Source organism: Pipistrellus hanaki (genome assembly GCF_964339955.1).
Source record: "Pipistrellus hanaki genome assembly, chromosome: 1".
Taxonomy (NCBI): Eukaryota; Metazoa; Chordata; class Mammalia; order Chiroptera; family Vespertilionidae; genus Pipistrellus; species Pipistrellus hanaki.
The window spans coordinates 161,580,920-161,598,951 of NC_140503.1; the positions used below are offsets into that span (position 1 = coordinate 161,580,920).

The 18,032-nt window shown below is 45.0% G+C and overlaps 1 protein-coding gene across 5 annotated transcripts in view; it reads left to right on the forward strand.

Moving 5' to 3' along the window:
* The window catches only part of TMEM150C (transmembrane protein 150C), a 319,396-nt gene that overhangs the window by 243,901 nt on the left and 57,463 nt on the right, over nt 1-18,032 (forward strand). Inside the window, exon 1 of one of the 5 annotated variants that reach the window (XM_084883012.1) lies at nt 3,793-4,037. The exons of 1 other annotated variant lie outside the window; for it this stretch is intronic. Coding sequence is in view for 1 of the 4 variants with exons in the window: in XM_084883006.1 (XP_084739132.1) it covers nt 9,569-9,585 (17 nt within the window). In the remaining 3 variants the exon portion in view is untranslated. Of the gene's footprint in view, nt 1-3,792; nt 4,038-4,462; nt 4,602-9,482; nt 9,586-18,032 lie in introns of those variants that run through there. 3 more of the 5 variants (XM_084883013.1, XM_084883011.1, XM_084883006.1) reach the window with 3 other exon arrangements.

Below are 18,032 nucleotides of genomic sequence, written 5' to 3' on the forward strand. Positions count from 1 at the left end.
TTTCCCTGACACAGGCAAGTTGGTGTTTTGCCTCTGACTAGTTGCCTTAGATTCTGTCCCTCCCCTCCCCCGCCCCAGGGGCCCTGGGCACCTGGAGGCAAACCTCTGGCTTCTTTCTGCTTGGCTTTCCAAGCAGTGTTGGGGAGGATCAAAGTCAAGCCCACGCTGTCTCACTCTCTTGGGCTTGTCGTCTGTGGGAGTAAACTACTCCCTCACCCTCCTTCCTACCCTGTGTCCGGGACACTTTTGCCAACGCTGGCCCTTTAGATTGCTCAGGCATGAGACAGGCGCCAGTCCATGATGTTCCCCCAACCGCAAGGGACACATGCTGAGCCCTCTGAGCGGTCTGCCCCAAGTGCCTCTGCCAGACTTAAGGTGAGAGCAAAGCCCCCTTCGCCCTCTGCGTCACCAGGGGAGGGGGCAGGGGACAGGGGAGGGGCCTCTTAGGACACCCACAGCTCCTCTACAGAAGCTCTTCTCTAATCACAGCAGTCTCCTCAGCCTCCACTTCAGCTCTCTCACACCTCATGGCAAGGGCGAGGTTAAGGGAACGCTCCTTTGTGAGCCCTGCACCTTGTTTGGAATGACGCTCAGTGGATAGAGCGTCAGCCTGTGGACTGAAGGGTCCCAGGTTTGATTCCAGTCAAGGACATGTACCTTGGTTGCGGGCACCGCCCCAGTAGAGAGTGTGTAGGAGGCAACTGATTGATGTTTCTCTCTCTCTCTCTCTCTCTCTCTCTCTCTCTCTCTCTCTCTCTCTCTCTGTGTGTGTGTGTGTGTGTGTGTGTGTGTGTCTCTCTCTCTGTGTGTGTGTGTGTGTGTGTTTAACTCTCTCCTCTCCCTTCCTCTCTGTAAAAAAAAAAAAAATCTATAAAATATATTTTAAAAAAATAGAATAGTTCCCACTGAACATCCTGTTACCAAATGTTATATCATTCTCTTTCCAACTACCCCCACAAGGTTTTCTTTAACAGGTAGGTGTTGGTAAAGATCAAATGCCACATCAACAAACTTTGTGTGGTTTTGTTGTTTATCCGAGGAGACTTGAATTATCGGTGGTCAGGGAGAAGGGTTGGCTGTAACTTTGGTATACAGAGATTTTTTATGATAACTAGATTTATTACAATTTGACCAGGGGCAGGATCTCCCAGAATCCTGGCAGTAGTATTTTATGAATTGTGCTTCTCAAGTCGGTTTTTCCAACTGAATAAGGAAAGTGATTTGAATCATCATCAAGAACAAATGGGCTGCCCAAGAGAAAAGAAATGAATGAAAATATAAAATTTCCTTGTAATTCTAATTGTCTGTAGTGGTTTCCATTAGATAAGTTCACTTACACCAAGGAAACTATCACCCGACTCAGATGGATGGCGCCTGTGCTATTCCCCAGAGTTGAACCAGCACAGTTGGTAGAGCAACATGGCGTCAAAATCATGGTCCCGTGGCACGATTATGTGCCTGCATACGGATCTCCATCCAGGGAATTTGCGACTGGCATCTATCTTCAGGCCTTAAGCCCTGCTTTTTCTGTAGTTGGCCCTTTCCTCAAAGCCTGAAGCATTTTGGAACACTATCAACAACATATCATTCAAGAATACAGGATAGCCCAGCTCATGTGGCTCAGTGGTTACGCAGTAGCCCAGGAACCAAGCAGTCGCCTGTTCGATTCCCAGTCAGGGCACATGCCAGGGTTTGGGGATTGATCCCCAGTAGGGAGAATACAGGAGGCAGCCAATTGATGATGTTCCTCTCTCATCAATGTTTCTGTCTTCCTATCTCTGTTCCTTCCTCTCTCTCTATAAATATAAATAAAAAGCATTAGAAAAAAAGAATACAAGATGAATCTTTATACACATTTTTAAAAAACAGACATCCAGCACTGGGATAGTATTTCAATTCTACACCCATACATGATTTAAAATATCTAAGGTCACGGTCATATATGGTGGACAAATGTTCATGGGTGGGATGCCAAGACCAATAAAAGATAAGAGCACCGTTAAATTTATGTTTTGTTTGTCCTCCGTTCTCTTGAAGCTTCACCAAGACTCTCATGACATTAACAGAATCCGAGGATAGCAACCAACTCTCCTTCATGCCAGCATTTTATGTAATATTTCGGCTGTCAATATCACAGTCAGGAATGTGATTTATTTCACTCCAGGTTTATTTAGATAGACGCTTTGGAGGGGAAGGTGGCAGAGACATAGTGCTGCTGCCAAATGGTGCTGGGCTTGCTATGCTCACACATTCAAGTTGGTTTCTTAAACAAAAGTGAGCCTGGCTCTAAGTGAAAATGAAAATGTTCCAATAAATCAAACATAGCGCAAGGATCCTCCGTGCTTCCATGGAGAAAAGGGAAAAGAAGGGCATTTCACCAATCAGAGATCCTGTTCCCAAGAAAGGCCGCGTCTTCTCAGCCGTGGGCATGTCAGAATCACCTGTGGCTCTTCTTAAAAATGCTATACCCCCTCTACTCCGGGTTGGGACTCAGGGGGTCTGAGGAGGACCCAGATCTTTGCATTGTTTTAAAGCACCATCCCACCAGGTGATTCTGATGTGAAGACAGTTGAGAGGGATCCACACAGAAGTTTTAAAAGAATGGACTGGGAGGTCTGGCTGGAGGGCTCCTTCAGTCAGGGCAGAGTGGTGGGGGTGGGAGGTGGTGTCACATCAGAGCTGGGGCTCATGCATAGATAGGATTCAAGCAATTCTTTGAGAAAGTCATGGATCGCTTTCAGAGTCTGATGGAAGCTATAGTCACTCAGAAAAATACACATAGGCTACCCCCACAAAATTTAACACATACTGTCAGCGGATTCTAGATTAGAATTAAGTTTTTTTGTTTTTTTGTTTTGTTTTGTTTTTTTTTCTATTTTAACCGAAGGGGTAACAGTCCCATTTGTTAAGGTAAGGAAAACAGCAGAGGCCAGGTCCCTGGCCTCAAGAGGCACACAGTCCAGGACCAGGAGAAGACAATAACAAATCAATAGATAACCAATGAAAACAACAATTACAAGAGTGTGGGGGAGGGGAGAGTTCGTTAAATTGGAGAATTCGAACCGTGTGCTTTGGGAGGAAACAGATACACGAGATACAGAGGCCTCAAAAAGAATGGAGATCACTCTGACTAAGGCAGGATGGTAAAGGACCTACTGTGTGTGGGAGCCCCGTTAAAGGGTGAGCGTGTGATAAACATGGCACGGATCCAGCTGCTGCTAGAGGTCACTGTCAGGGTGCCACGGGGAGACCGGGGTCTGGGGTGGGGGAAGCTGTTAAAATGCTGACGAATACAGTTTGGTAACAGACTCCGGGAGCTTCTGGGGAGGTGGGGGTGGAGAGGGGAGCAAGCTGGCGTGGCGAGGGCGGCCCGGAGTCCGCTATCCATCCTCAGGGTCAGAAGTTGGCCGGGTGTTTGCTGTTTGCAACGAAACAAAACCGCGGGAGAGCGCCGAGCGGTGGAGAACTCCCTCCAGCCAGCGGGCATTCATTAAAATGGGTTTTTAGCTGCTTTGTGCAAAAGCCCTAGGTGCGCGGCCAGAAGGTTACGACAGGTCGGGAGTAAATAACCGGCGGGCGGAGGATCCTCGGAACCCGTCCTGCCTTTTGTTGGGAGCGGAGCGCCGGCGAGCGCGAACACAGAGGCTTTGGTTGGGGAGAAGCGGCTCCGGCCCGGTAACTGTCAGGGACCCCGGGGGGCGGTGACAGCGGAGGCCGGGGCGCCGCTCCCGCTGGCAGGGACCCCAGGATGTGAGTCGGGGGCGGGCCGCGGCTGGGCGGGCGGGCAGGTCCCACCCCTTCCTTACAGGAGCGCCCTCCGCGCCGCCACTGCAGCCGCCGCCGCCGCCGCCGCCGCAGGTCCCGGCCCCGCCGCCCGGAGCGCGGAGCGCGGAGCCTGGAGCCCGGAGCCGGGAGCGCGGAGCCCGCAGCCCGGAGCCGGGAGCGCGGAGCCCGCAGCCCGGAGCCGGGAGCGCGGAGCCCGCAGCCCGGAGCGCGGAGCCCGGAGCCCGCCGCCCGGAACCCGCCGCCTGGAGCAGGTAGGCGCATCGCTCACGGCGCCCCGTCCTCCGCCCGGGCCGCCGAGCAACCGGGGGCGCTGGGCCCGGCTCCGCTCCCAGCCCGGCAGGGGCGGCGGAGCCCGGGACTCAGGCGGCGGGCGCTGCTCCGGGATTCAGCCGGCGGGGTCCTCCCGGCGGCGGGGCGCGGCTCGCTCCGTCCCCGCCTCGGAGCGCCCCGGGCGCGGGGCCGCCGTCCCGACCTCCGCGAGCGCGCGGCCGGAGGCGGCGCAGGTGCGGGCGGCGCCCGGTCCCGGTCCCGCCGCCGCCGCGGAGCCCTGCGCCCCCCGCCGGCCGCCGCGCCGGCCCCGGCCTTTGACAGGTGTCCTCGCTCCCGCCCCGGCAGGCGGATACCCAGGCCTTTTGTGGTCGGGGGGCTCCGGTGGGAAGGGACCCCAAGTGTGGCCTCCGGCCTCCCGGAACCGTTAGCCGAGTCCGGCCGGCGCGGCGGGCGGGCAGCGGGGAGGAGGCAGCCCGTTCCCCCAGCGCCGCCCTCCGCCCCGAACGCGCGGCCGGGCCGGTGCCTTCCTGGGCGCACACACTCGGGTAAGCAATGGGGTTTCCGCTCCTCTGGGTGACCCAGGCTATTCGGAGCATCCGCTACCATAAAAAATAAAGTGGTTAGGTTGGGTGATGGTGAGAGCCCTTGTTTAGAGGTTTTCTCCCTCTTTAGATAAATCAAATAGGCTCAGAGGGCGAGGGAGCTTTCCCATTTTTAATTCATATTCATTTTTTTCTCAGCTCATCCCTCTCCTCCGTCCACCCTGCCTGTAATGCACTTAGTTATATCTCAAACATTTTGCTGGTTTTGGTGGGGAGGTTTATTCCTGCCAGACCTTCTCTCACAGCTAAGCCGGGATTGTGGCTGCGAATCTGAGAACAGCCCAGTGGGAATGGAAGCCCTCTCTCTCCTTGAAGGAACCCATTCCGACTTCCTCCATGTGAGGTCCTGTTTGGGAACCAAACCTAATAAATGATGTGCTTTGTTTTTGTTTTTTGGTGTGTTTTTTTTTTTAAGTTCTTGGATGTGTCTTGCACCTCACTTTTCACTTCTACAATAATATATCTTGGGGGAATTTTCCGTGTTAATGCTTAAAGAGTTCTCTCTTTAGGGGGCTGCTTATTATTCAGTTGGTAATAAATTATTATCCATGCTTCAAAACAAAGTTATTGGACCTATTATCATGACAAAGCCTAAGCGGTGATGTGAGTTTCTGCTCCGTTTCTCTGCTTGAATCAAAGGCAGGTTTGTAACATTGCAGGGCTGTAACTCCATTCTAGGCTGCAGCTCATCAAAAAACGATAGGGGAATGTAGAGGTATACCTTCCATGGTAGCAGTTGATAAATTGACCTACTTGACATTTCCAAAGAAAATTGCTAGGCTCGTATATGTAATATTTGCAGATCAAAGAATCTTAGTCTCCACTCTCATGCATTAAATCCCAAACTTTTTCTTCTGTATGTCCTAGAGACACCATGTTTCCAGGATTAAGGATAGCTGTCTTTTCTTAACGAGCTAGAAATGTAAATGTAACCTTCAAGGCATAGCATAGGAATTGTAACGATGTGTCCTTTATTTATACACATTGAGTAAATGTCTTGCAAGCGTCTCAAGTTGGAAGCTCAAAAACTGGGCATGGTAAATGAAAGGATGAAGAAGTTCTGCTAACAATAATGACTAGATGGCAGATGTTATACCATTGAGCAAACAAAGTATTTGGAAATGCATGTTTATTATAATCTGCCACCAAAGGCAATCTGTTTGGATTATTTAAATCAACATTAAGATGTCTGTGACAATTGCTTAATTCATGCATTTCACATCAAATGCCTTTCACAGGTCACTTTGCAAAGGAGATTTGCTCTGTGGCATATACACTGAGTGGCCAGATTATTATGGTCTCTGAACGCATAATAATCTGGCCACTCAGTGTGTGGTGTGTGTGTGTGTGTATTAGAGGCCCGGTGCATGAATTTGTGCATGGGTGGGGTCTGGCCAGCCTGGCCAGGGGGAGGGGACATGGGCAGTTGGCCAGCCTCTCTGCTGGTCTAACTCCTGGTTGAGGGGACAATTTGCATATTAGCTTTTTATTATAGAGAATATACACTAAGTGGCCAGATTATTATGCATTCAGAGATCATAATAATCTGGTCACTAGTGTATGAGTGTGTGTATGTGTGTGTGTGTATATATATATATATATATATATATATATATATATATATATTTTTTTTTTTTTTCATGAACATAATAATGCCTCATGTTTAGGCTTTGTTATAGAACAGCAGTTTTCAACCGGTGTGCATCATGGGGTGCCTGACTAGTCAGGGGCACTGGCCTTTTTTCCCTTAGATTGTCAAATTTAAAAAATGACAGTAGCCGGCACAACAATAACCATCTGGTGTGAATGAATCAACATTATGCCTTTTTTTTGTCAGATCGGCAAAAAATAGCTTTTTTGGTGTGCTGCAGAATTTGAGTAATTAGTTTGCGTCTGCCATAAGATGGAAAGGGTTGAAAATCGCTGTTAGAGAGCGATCACCCTCATGCCTGCAGTGACTTTGCCAGGCTTTTGTTGTTGTTGTGCTCACCTTGCCTCTCTGAGATCACTCTGCTTCCTGTTCTTGCCTGTCCTCCTGCTTGGTTTCCCTGTGACCGAGGCGCACACCGCAGGACGGTGGCCAGATGGGCAGGGCACCCGAGGGAAACTAGCTCCGCAATCTCGGCCGCTTGGTTTCTCTATGGCACATGTGTCAAACACAAGGCCTGCGGGCCAAATCCAGCCCGCCAGGCCTTGCAATGTGGCCCGCACCGCGCTGTCATCACTGCACTCCGCTGTCAGTTTATGACATTGTCAGTTTATGACTGTTCAGTAAACCATTCGGCCCGCGATTTAGGCTGGATTTTAGATTTTGGTCCCTTCTCTGATTGAGTTCGACACCCCTACCTATGGTGTAATCTGGCCAGCTGGGATCAGTTCAGTAACCAATCAAGCAAGATGGACACAGACACGAGAATGTATTCCCTCTCAGTCTTCCCCTTCAGGAGAAGGATCTATGGCGCTCGGGATCCATACTACAGCGGGGATTAGGTTCTGTGCAGCTCAGATCAGACGTGTACTGAAGTTCTCAAAATGTGATACAAAGGCCAGGGGTTGTTGAATCTAAGTTCCTGAAAAGATTAGGGACACATCAGATGTGTGAGAGAGATTTTCCTCATTCTCAGGGAAACAGAAGTGGGTCCCTTCTTATTTTAACTACTAGGGGACCTGGTGCATGAAATTTGTGCACTGGGAGGGGGCCTCCGCCCAGCCTGCCCCCTCTCACAGACTGGGAGCCCTCAGGGGATGTCTGACTGATGCCTCTGCAGGAGGCAACTGGGCTGATGAGGGGAAGGCACCAGCCCCATCACTCCCCTGCTGCAGCCACTGCCAGCCACCAAGGTGTTTTCATCAACACGGACTCTAGTCCCTTCACCAAGAAAAAATGACAACTTTCTTTAGGCATTTTCAAAATGCGTCTTTCATAGGATATGACATTTCTTTTTCTTTTTTTTTTAACCTCACCTAAGGCTATGTTTCCATTGATTTTTAGAGAGTGTGGAAGAGAGAGAGGGAGAGACAGAGAGAAACATCAATGTGAGGGGGATACTTTGAGCCCTAATTTGGGCCCCAGCCAGGGAGGAGCCTGTAACCTAGGTACATGCCCTTGATCAGAACCGAACCTGACCCTGTGATCAGCAGGTCTAGGCTCTATCCACTGAGCCAAACCGGCTAGGGCAGGATATGACATTTCTTAGCCCCTCCAGAATCGAACCTTCATTTTTTTCTCCGGGAGTGTGGTGGGAAAACCCTAGATCACCTTCTTGAATTCTTATGACCCAGGTTACCAAGAACCCTGCAAGTGGCCGCGTACAGGGAGCTTAGCCAATGAGTGGTCAGAAAAGATATTTACGCTTGAACTGGTTTGGCTCAGTGGATAGAGTGTTGGCCTGCAGACTGAAGGATTCCAGGTTCGATTCCTGTTAAGGGCATGTACCTTGGTTGCAGGCACATCCTCAGTAGGGGGGTGTGCAGAAGGCAGCTGATCGATGTTTCTCAAAGATGTTTCTAACACTCCTTCCCTCTCCCTGTCTCTCTGTAAAAGAATAAATAAAATATATTTTTTTGAAAAAAGAAAATGTGTTTCCTCTGTAGCCCATGCGCAGAGGATCCCCTGCCTTGTGTCCTCTGGGCTAGGGGCGAATCCCTGGATGCTGGGGGCACCCCCCCCCCCAAGCCCAGTGGCCACGTGTTTGCTGTGTCCACTGGGCTGGGGGCCGTGGACCTGGGCCACAAGCGGCTGCGCTGCCCTGTAGCCACTTGTGCTTGGTGCCCCTGGCCAGTTGGCGCCAGCACCTGTAAGCCACTCCTGGCCTGGGGCGTTCTGGGACCCCACCCACTCAGGGCCTACAGGTGGGCCTATAGGCATGAAGTGGCCTGGGTCCTGAGGATGTTCCCAGGATCCAGGCCACATGGCACCTGGGCATGCAAATTAACCTCCACCCTTATCAGGTTAATTTGAATACTCACTCCTGATTGGCTGGTGGGTGTTGAGGAAGTATGGTCAATGTGCATCTTTCTCTTTTATTAGTGTAGATAAACTTTTATTTCTGGAGCTGATGGTACCATGTAATTTTATGGTTTTGTTTTGTGTGTGTGTGTTTGGTTGTGGGTTTTTTGTGTTTTTTTTTTATAAATTGCTCTAAGCACTTTCAAACTAAGTTAGTGGAACTTTAACAAGTTATTGTGATCATCCAATAATCATTTCCTGGCATGTTTGGATTTTGACAGACAACTTGTGGCAGTGGAAAGTCAGTGCAAAGAGATTTTAAACAGGCTGGTTGGAATAATATTTTAAGATCATAATGGAACCTTTGGCAGCCACCTTTAAATTCAACTCCACAGCCCTGGCCCATGTGGTTCAGTTGGTTGGACATCATCCCATGCACCAAAAAGTTGCTGGTTCTATTCCTGATCAGGGCATATGCCCAGATTGCAGGCTTGATCCCCAGTAGGGGGTGTGCTCTCACTTCCATGTTTCTCTCTCTTCCCCCATGTCTCTCTAAAATTCAATTTTAAAATCTTTAAAAAATAAATAAATTCAATTCCACATTATTCAAAGTCAAGGTAGTTCTGCTGGATAGGGCTTGGAAGTCTTTTACCAAATGAGAAGTGAACAGTTTTCTTTTTAGCATCTGTAAAAGTTTTTTCTTTTGGTCAGTGCTGTCCAATAAAACTTTCTGCAGTGATGGAAATATTCTATAATCTGCCCAGCATGGTAGCCAAAAGTCACATGTGACTGACTACTAAGAATCTGAAAAATTTCTAGTGCAATTGAAGAACTGAATTTTCATTTTTTTAAATATGTATTTTATTGATTTTTTACAGAGAGGAAGAGAGAGGGATAGAGTCAGAAACATCGACGAGAGAGAATCATCGATTGGCTGCTTCTTGCACACCCCCTGCTGGGGATGTGCCCACAACCAAGGTACATGCCCTTGACCAGAATCGAACCCGGGATCTTTCAGTCTGTAGAGTGACGCTCTATCCACTGAGCCAAACTGGTTTCGGCTGAATTTTCATTTTTATTTAATTTTAATTAACTTAAATAGCTACTGGGGCTATTGGCTACCATACTAGACAGTGAAGCTCTAAATCACATGTGTCAAACACAAGGCCCGCGGGCCAAATCCAGCCCACCAGGCCTTGCAATGTGGCCCGCACCGCGCTGTCATCACTGCACTCCGCTGTCAGTTTATGACATTGTCAGTTTATGACTGTTCAGTAAACCATTCGGCCCGTGATTTAGGCTGGATTTTAGATTTTGGCCCCTTCTCTGATTGAGTTCGACACCCCTACTCTAAATTCTCTTCACCCATCTCCTGTAGAGACAACAGGTGATGGTAATGCTCCTTTAGCTAGAAGCAAGTGGAAATTGACAGTGATAGAACAAAGAATGAGGCAGATTTGACTCCGTAATCCTGTTGTTACCAAAAAAACAAAAACAAAAAACACCTATATTTGCTCTAGAGAACATGTTTAATGCTGACGTTCAACTGTAAAAATAAAACTCCCCTTTTAAATTCCATGTCTGATGGCCACAAAAATAAGCATCACCCAGAATCGTTTAGTTGCTTGCCCCCATGTGTCTGTGTTCTTGAAGTTTCTGAATTTGCTCTCTTGCACGTTATAGAATTGTTTATTCTGCGAGTTGGTTTCTGCACTCTTTAAAATTTTCAAGGGGAGGGAGGTTTGGAAAGAGGTAGGAATTGATGGTGATTTGCACTCCCCACCCCCTGCAGTTGTAGAGACACTAGGACAAGTCTGACAAGTGAGTTCGCCTGCCTCAGGGAGGGCCGGGGCTCTGTCTCTCCCGGGCCCTTCTTGTCTAGATAGTTTCTTTCCCTTCGGCTTCAAGCCCAGCTCTTCTCCTTCAGCCCAGCCCCTGGGGCTGAACAAATCCTCTTTAAAAATAACCTCTCATTATTTTTGGTAAAACCATTAAAATGGGATTTTATTTAAACATCTACCATGTTTCCATTTTTAGACTAATTTGTTGTGATGAAAGCCATCGTTTGAGAGTGACACATTTTTAATTGGACTTTTTCACAAGGCACTGCCTCTCTTATTTATTGTAAATGACTGACCATCCCTCCACCGAGGACACCTCTCCTCGGGCCAGGGCTCATGGCCTTGGGGGTCCCCCTTCAAGTGGAGGGACTCCTCCTCCATCAGTTTCTTAGAAATTTTTCAAACGTGTGTGTGCATACTAACTAGAACATAAATTAGACTTATCCCTGAATTGTCTCTGCCCTGAAGGTGTTAACATTTTCCAAATTATTGTCCATCCCACAAAGGGATAGAGGTGCTTGAATAAATTTAGGAAATGCTCCATATAGTAATCCGTGTGTGTGTGTGTGTGTGTGTGTGTGTGTGTGTGTATGTGTATTTACACTGCACAACAGCATGGTAAGATGAGATATATAGACTTTTTAATCTTTTTATTGCTAATTCTTTTTTAAAAATTTATACAATGCTTATAATAGTTTTCAAATTACAGGTCTTGCGTCATGAAACCAATTCAACAAGCTAGGATCAGCATTTTTAAAATTAAATTTATTGGGGTGGCATTAATAAAATTAAATAGGTTTCAAATGTATAATTCCGTGACATAGGATCTATATTGTGCATTGTGTGTTCACCACCAAAGTCAGATCCATCACCACATATCTGGCCCCTTTACCCTTTACTGTTCCCCACGCCTCCTTCCCTCTGGTGACCGCCATCCTGTTGTCTGTGTCTATGGGTTTTTTTCTTTGTTTTTCTTGTTTGTTCATTTATTGCTTTCAGTTTTATACCCCATCTATAAGTGAAATTGTATGGTTCTTGACTTTTCTGTCTGACTTGTTTCACTTAGCATGATCATCTCAAGTTCCGTCCATGTTATTGCAAATGGCAGTATTTCATCTTTTCATATGTCTGGATAGTATTCCTATGTTCCACAAACGGCAACAGATATATATGAAAAGGTGTTTGACTTCACTAGCTACTAGGGAAATGCAAATCGAAACTACAATGAGATACCACCTCCTACCTGTTAGAATGGCTGTCATCAAAAGACAAGTAATAACAAGTGCTGGAGAGGCTGTGGATAAAAAAGAACCCTCACTCACTGCTGGTGGGAATGTAAACCTGCACAGCCGCTATGGAAAACAGTATGGAGGCTCCTCAACAAATCAGGAATAGAGTTACCCCTCTTGTGAGCATCTGCCTGAAAAATTTGAGAACAATTTTTCACAGACATGTGCACTCCTGTGTTTATTGTATCATTGTATTATTAGCTAGATGTATTTACATCTAGCTAACTTATAGTATTATTGACTATTACCAGTGGCTAAGACATGGAAACAGCTGAAGTGTCCTTACATAGTAAGCACTATATAAGCATGGTCATTATTTGTATTAGTACATAGTATATATATACTGGATCATGATATAAAACACTGTCTCTGAAACTAGGTTTAGGGAAGTACTGATCTAAGATATATATGGTAGGTAATAACAACATGTACCATTATTGAGTCCTTACCAAAGGCTCTGTGCTAAATGCTTTACAAGTATTATCTTATTTCTCACAGTCCCTTAATGTAGGCACTGCCATAATCCCACAGTTCCTATATCCCAGGAAGTCATAGAGGCAGAATCTGAACCCTGGGCAGTCTGGTGACAGCCCAGAGTTCAGCCACGTCACCTCCTATATTGCAATGCTACGTCAATACTTAGATGGACACCTGCAGACCGATGAGACACCAGCGTGGTACAGCATTGCACAAGTGCAGAAATGAGCTGGCAAGGCTTGTTTTCTGTAAACGACGAGACTTGATGAGTGCGAGGGGCGTCACTGCACGTGTAGGCTGGAAGAGACCGTGGCCTCTGAACAGGCAGCCTGCTGACCAAAGAAACTGAATGTTCCCGAAGATTATATCTCCAGAGCTCAGTCTTTCCCTCCTAACCACTTCCTAACTTCTTCATACTGGTGTGTAGCAAACAGTGACATATGGTCTTGATAGGTATGTCCATCCCATCCATAAATCCCCCACTTTTTACTACATTCTGAGTTATTTGTGGTGTTGTGTTTTATTTTTTCCCCCAAAACCACTGCTTGCCTGGAAATGCTTCATCCTATCTAATAAAAGGGTAATATGCAAATTGACCATCACTCCAACACACAAGATAGCTGCCCCCATGTGGTCAAAGATGGCTGCCCCATGTGGACACAAGATGGCCACCACAAGATGGCCAGCAGGGAAGGACAGTTGTGGATGATCAGGTCAGCAGGAGAGGGCAGTTGGGAGGGACCAAGCCTGAAGGGGAGAGCAGTTGGGGGGACCCAGGCCTGCAGGGGAAGGCAGTTAGGGGTGACCAGGCTGGCAGGGGAAGGCAGTTAGGGGCAATCGGGCTGGCAGGGGAGCAGTTAGGCGTTGATCAGGATAGCAGGGAAGTGGTTAGGGAGTGATCATGCTGGCAGGCAGAAGTGGTTAGGGGCAATCAGGCAGGCAGGCAGGCAGGCAAGCGGTTGGGATCCAGCAGTCCTGGATTGTGAGAGGGATGTCCAACTGTCCATTTTATGGACAGTCAGACATCCCTTGAGGAGTCCCAGTGCATGAAATTCATATAGTATTATATTAGTTTTAGGTATACATCATAATGATTTTGTATTTAAATATATTGTAAAATGGTCACCACAATAAGTCTAGCTAACATCCCTCACCACAAATTACAGTATTTTTTCTTGTGATGAGAACTTTAAAGATCTACTTTCTTAGCAACTTTAAAATATACAATGCAGTGTTATTAACCATCACCATACCAATGTATATCTTTTGACTTAATTTTTAATATAATAAATGGAAAGCAATGTTGTTTTAAGAATGTAATACCTCTTCTAGGCATCTACCTGAAAACCTTGAAAACATTTATTTGCAAAGATCTATGCACCCCTCTGTTCATTGCAGCATTATTCACAGTTGCCAAGACTTGGAGACACCTAAAGTGTCCTTCGATGGAGGATTGAATAAAGAAGATGCAGCACATCATACTACTCAGCTATATGAAAAGATGAAATACTACCATTTGGCACACCATAGAGGGAGCCTGAGAATATTGTGCTAAGGGCAATCAGTCAAAAAGCTAAGAACCATATGATTTCACTCATATGTGGGGTATAAAACTGAAATAGTCAACAGACAACAGTGTGGCGGTTACCAGAGGGAAGCAGGCAGAGAGGTAGTAAAGGGTTAAGGAGGCCAAATGTATTGTTACAGAAGATGATTTGATTCTGGGTGGTGGGCATACAGTGCAATGTACAGATCATGTGTCATAGGAACGTGCACCTGAAACTGAGATGACCCTGTGAACCAGTGTCACCCCAATAACTTCAATAATAAATAATAAATAAAATAAATAAAAGAATTTCGTATAAAAGGAGGCTGGAAATCCTTTTTCCCCTCCAGTGCAATATAGAAAGTAAAAACTAATTTTATTTTGGAAGTAGGTTTCAGTTTTCCTCAAAGGTTGAACTAAATATAAGCAATTGCTGGTCCATAGACTTTGTGAGATAAAATAGAAGAGGCGAGAGCTTGTCATCAAGGTTCTCTTCTTCTTTGAGAAGTGCGGTCTGTGTCTAACAAGCTAGAAATCCGTAAGCTATTCAGACTTTTGTTCTTCCCTCTCCAGGGACAGTGATCCAGGCTGTCTGTAGCATGCAGAGTGTCTTTGAAAAAATGTTGAAAGTCGTGTAATACTTTTAGGCAAGTGTAGACAAAGCTTAAAGAGTAATTGTGTTTAACTATGGCCGTAGAGGAAATTGGCCTGTAGTTTAAATGGTGTTAATTTTTATAATGATTTATGGTTCTCAATTGAATGTAAACATAAATGTCTCCAAAAACAGCATAGCCTTACTATTCATTAAACGTTTCATTTATTAACAAAGCAGACTTCTTCCTAGAGTTTTTACACTTATGATGTGATTTAACTGCCAGAGAAATATTTTTAAATGGAAATAAGTGGAAGTTTTAAAGTATAAAATGACTATACATGGCAAAAATGGTGTTATATATTTTTCTAATTAGGTTGCTTAACTAAATAATCTTTCCAATTATGTTTCCTTCAATTGACTCATGAATGAAGAGATATTAAGAAATGTTGATACCATTGTAAAGCAGTCAAAATAGAAATATAATTTTTATTGAAGCTGGAGTGTATAAATAGAATTAGAATTCTGTCAAGTAATTGTCCTGGAATTTCTAATGGAAATATATTTCCTAGAATGTCTAAATTCTACTTTTCATTCACCCCTATGTTCATAGCATCACAATTACAATAGCTAAGATCTGGAAACAGCCTAAGTATGTGAGAGGATAAAAAAGCTGTGGTACAATTACCCCATGGAATACTAAGCAGCAGTAAAAAGTAGGATCTCTTACCCTTTGAGATAGGAGGGACTTGGAGAGTATTATGCTAAGCAAAATAAACCAGGAAGAGAAAGAAAAGTATCACATGATCTTACTCATATGAGGAATCTAATGAATAAAATAAACTGATGAACAAAATAGATTCAGAGACAGAGCATGGAACAGACTCTGGAATCTCAGAGGGAAGGTGGGGGTGGGTGGGAAGAGATCAATCCATGAACTTGAATGCATATATGCATAACCCATGGACACAAACAATAGGGTGGTGGAGGCCAGGGCAGATTATATAAGGAGTCAATGAGAGAGAAAAGGGGACATATGGAATACTTTCAACAATAAAAGATTTTTAAAAACCTGAAAGAGTATTTGCATAGAAGCACTAGTAACTAAAATACACCTACATGCAGTATCTGGAATACTAACTTAGAGGTGACAGTTGGTCTTCTTTGCAATGTGATTTTCCCACATAGTCCAGACTTAAAGAGTGTGTCAGTTTGAATGTTTTCCCCAGTGCTGTCAATGAAAGCACAATGTTCATATTTATCTCCCTGTAATTTTAGCAGCGATTGGAATTTTTTTTTTTACAAAGCTGATTATTTTTTCTGACATTTTGATTAGTGTTTTTCCATTATAATTTGAGCTTATATGTGGCATAAAAATTGATTTGTATGAAAAGGAGTGGGTTGCCCTTAATTGAATACATCATAATGATTTGATGTACCAAAATTTTGATTGAATTTGTATGATATAAAAATAAAGGCAAACGTTTTCCATGAACTGATTTGGCAAAAGGATACCACTGTGATTAAATAGTGGCACATTGTGCTCTTTTAAGATCAGGCCATTGAACCAAGGGAATGTACACTTACAGAGCCAGACATTTGGCAGCTCTGTAAGTGAAATATTAGCTATTGGACAATATTTATGAAATCCCTAGCATGGCCCCTAGCCAGAGTAACTTCCTTTTTTTACTGTTACTTTTCCACTGTTTTGTTGTTGTTGTTGTTGTTGCCTTTTCCTTATTTATAACACAGGTTTTAACTCATTCTATCACATGGAAAATTAAAAAGGATTGTTCTGGATAATTGCTTTCCTATTGAGCATCTAAGGCATCGAAGGCTAGCAAAAGCCTTTGGAAGTCACATCATTTATTTCTTAGAACCTCGGCATGACTGCAGTTATTACAGAGAGACTCTTAGTATTCTCCTTTTAGTCTGTGAGTATTTTACACTAGTTCTTGACATATTGTTTGCCCAAGCTGACTTAACAATAATCTGAAGTTAAACCTAGGCTAAGGTGAAAAGATTCTTTCCAAAAAGTCGGGACTTTTTTAAAACGCCACGGGACGCAGGACAAATTGTTAAAAATTGGGACTGTCCCGCCAAAAGCGGGACATCTAGTCACCTTACCCTAGGCTCACTTCAGTTTCATATATCTCCTGGTTTTCTTGCTTGTGGCATATTTACCTTGTCTTTCCAGTTATATCGTTGTTGGTTTGAGTGTAGAAATTATGTATTTTTTTGTATCCCACTGGGTTATCTGAAGACGCGGTTGGCAAACTATTTTGTAAGTAAAGTTTTGTTGGCACACAGCTATGGCCAGTTGGTCACCTATCACCTGTGGCTGCTTCTGCACTGCCACCAAAGTTGAGTAGTTGAAACAGCACATCTTACCATAAAGCTGAAAATCTCTATACCCTGGCCCTTAACAGGCAAAGTTTGTTGACTCTTGTTCATAGGATACTCTTCCTGTGTGGTTCTTGAAAAAAAAGTGGGAAAGATGGCCTATTCCCAATTATATCTAACTAATTGGGACATTGCACATCTGAATGAACGATTGAATGACAAATATCTTCTTTTTTCCTATTGTTGCACAGCCCATTGGCTGTAGAAGTACCATCAGCATAGGCTTAGGTCTCATATAGACCTGGGTTACTAGCTGTGTAACCTTGAATATGTTATTTCATCCCTTTTAAGCTATTGTTTCCTCATGTACAAGATGAGGATAAATGTGGTACCTACTGTTGGCAGACAGTTCTCATGTGCCCCATGCATTTTGACAGGTCTTACAGAGGGGCACTCGCTGCTTTTCTGTTCTGGACTGTGTTTTCAAGGATGTTTGTAGTGAACAGTCTTGGATGATAGTGTTGCCTTCAGAAGCAGAGGATGGGTGTGCTTATATCCGGTAGATTTGTGCTTCCCCGGGTCAGCGTTCCTATCCAGTAGGCTGCTCTCTGCATGTACAGGTGTCACATGGTCTTCTTTGTGACACCCTGTGGGCATTGGGGCGGGGGAACGGCAAGAAAATGCTGATATGACTATGTTACTGTGGTCGCTGCAAGTAATAAAGTCCTTTGTCTCTGACCCAGGACGTTTATGTCTTCTGCTAGCATCCGTGAAACTGAAGCAGGCTAACTTGTGCAAATAGCATAAAATTAGCGCTTTCATAATTCTTGGACACCTATTGTGTGGGGTTATTATGAGACTTGAATAAGGTAATGAATATAAAGCATTTAACATAGCCTGGCATCTAGTAAGTGCCCCCAAAATGTTGGCTGTTAATTATTACCTAGCCAGCTATTAACCCAGCAGCATGAAGCTGAGTGCCAGTTTTATATGGAAATGTATCTTCAGACAGTGGTTTTTCAAACTGTAGCTCACCAGGGCTGTGGAAACAGTTAAGTAGATTTATTTATTTCAGTGAAACAGGAAACAAAATATAATGGAATAATAAAGAAAAAATCAAGTTCAAATATGTAATAAGGATAAATATCCTAATATATAAAAAGCCAGGGGCCATCACAACCAAAACAACCAGACAGACAACCGAACAGCAGGCTGCTTGGGGTGACCATGTAGGCACAGGGTTTAGTGAGGGACAGCCAAATGACTGAACAGTAGGCCGCATGGGGTGACCAGGCCAGCAGGGGGGTTAGTGAGGGTTGACCAAATGACTGAACAGC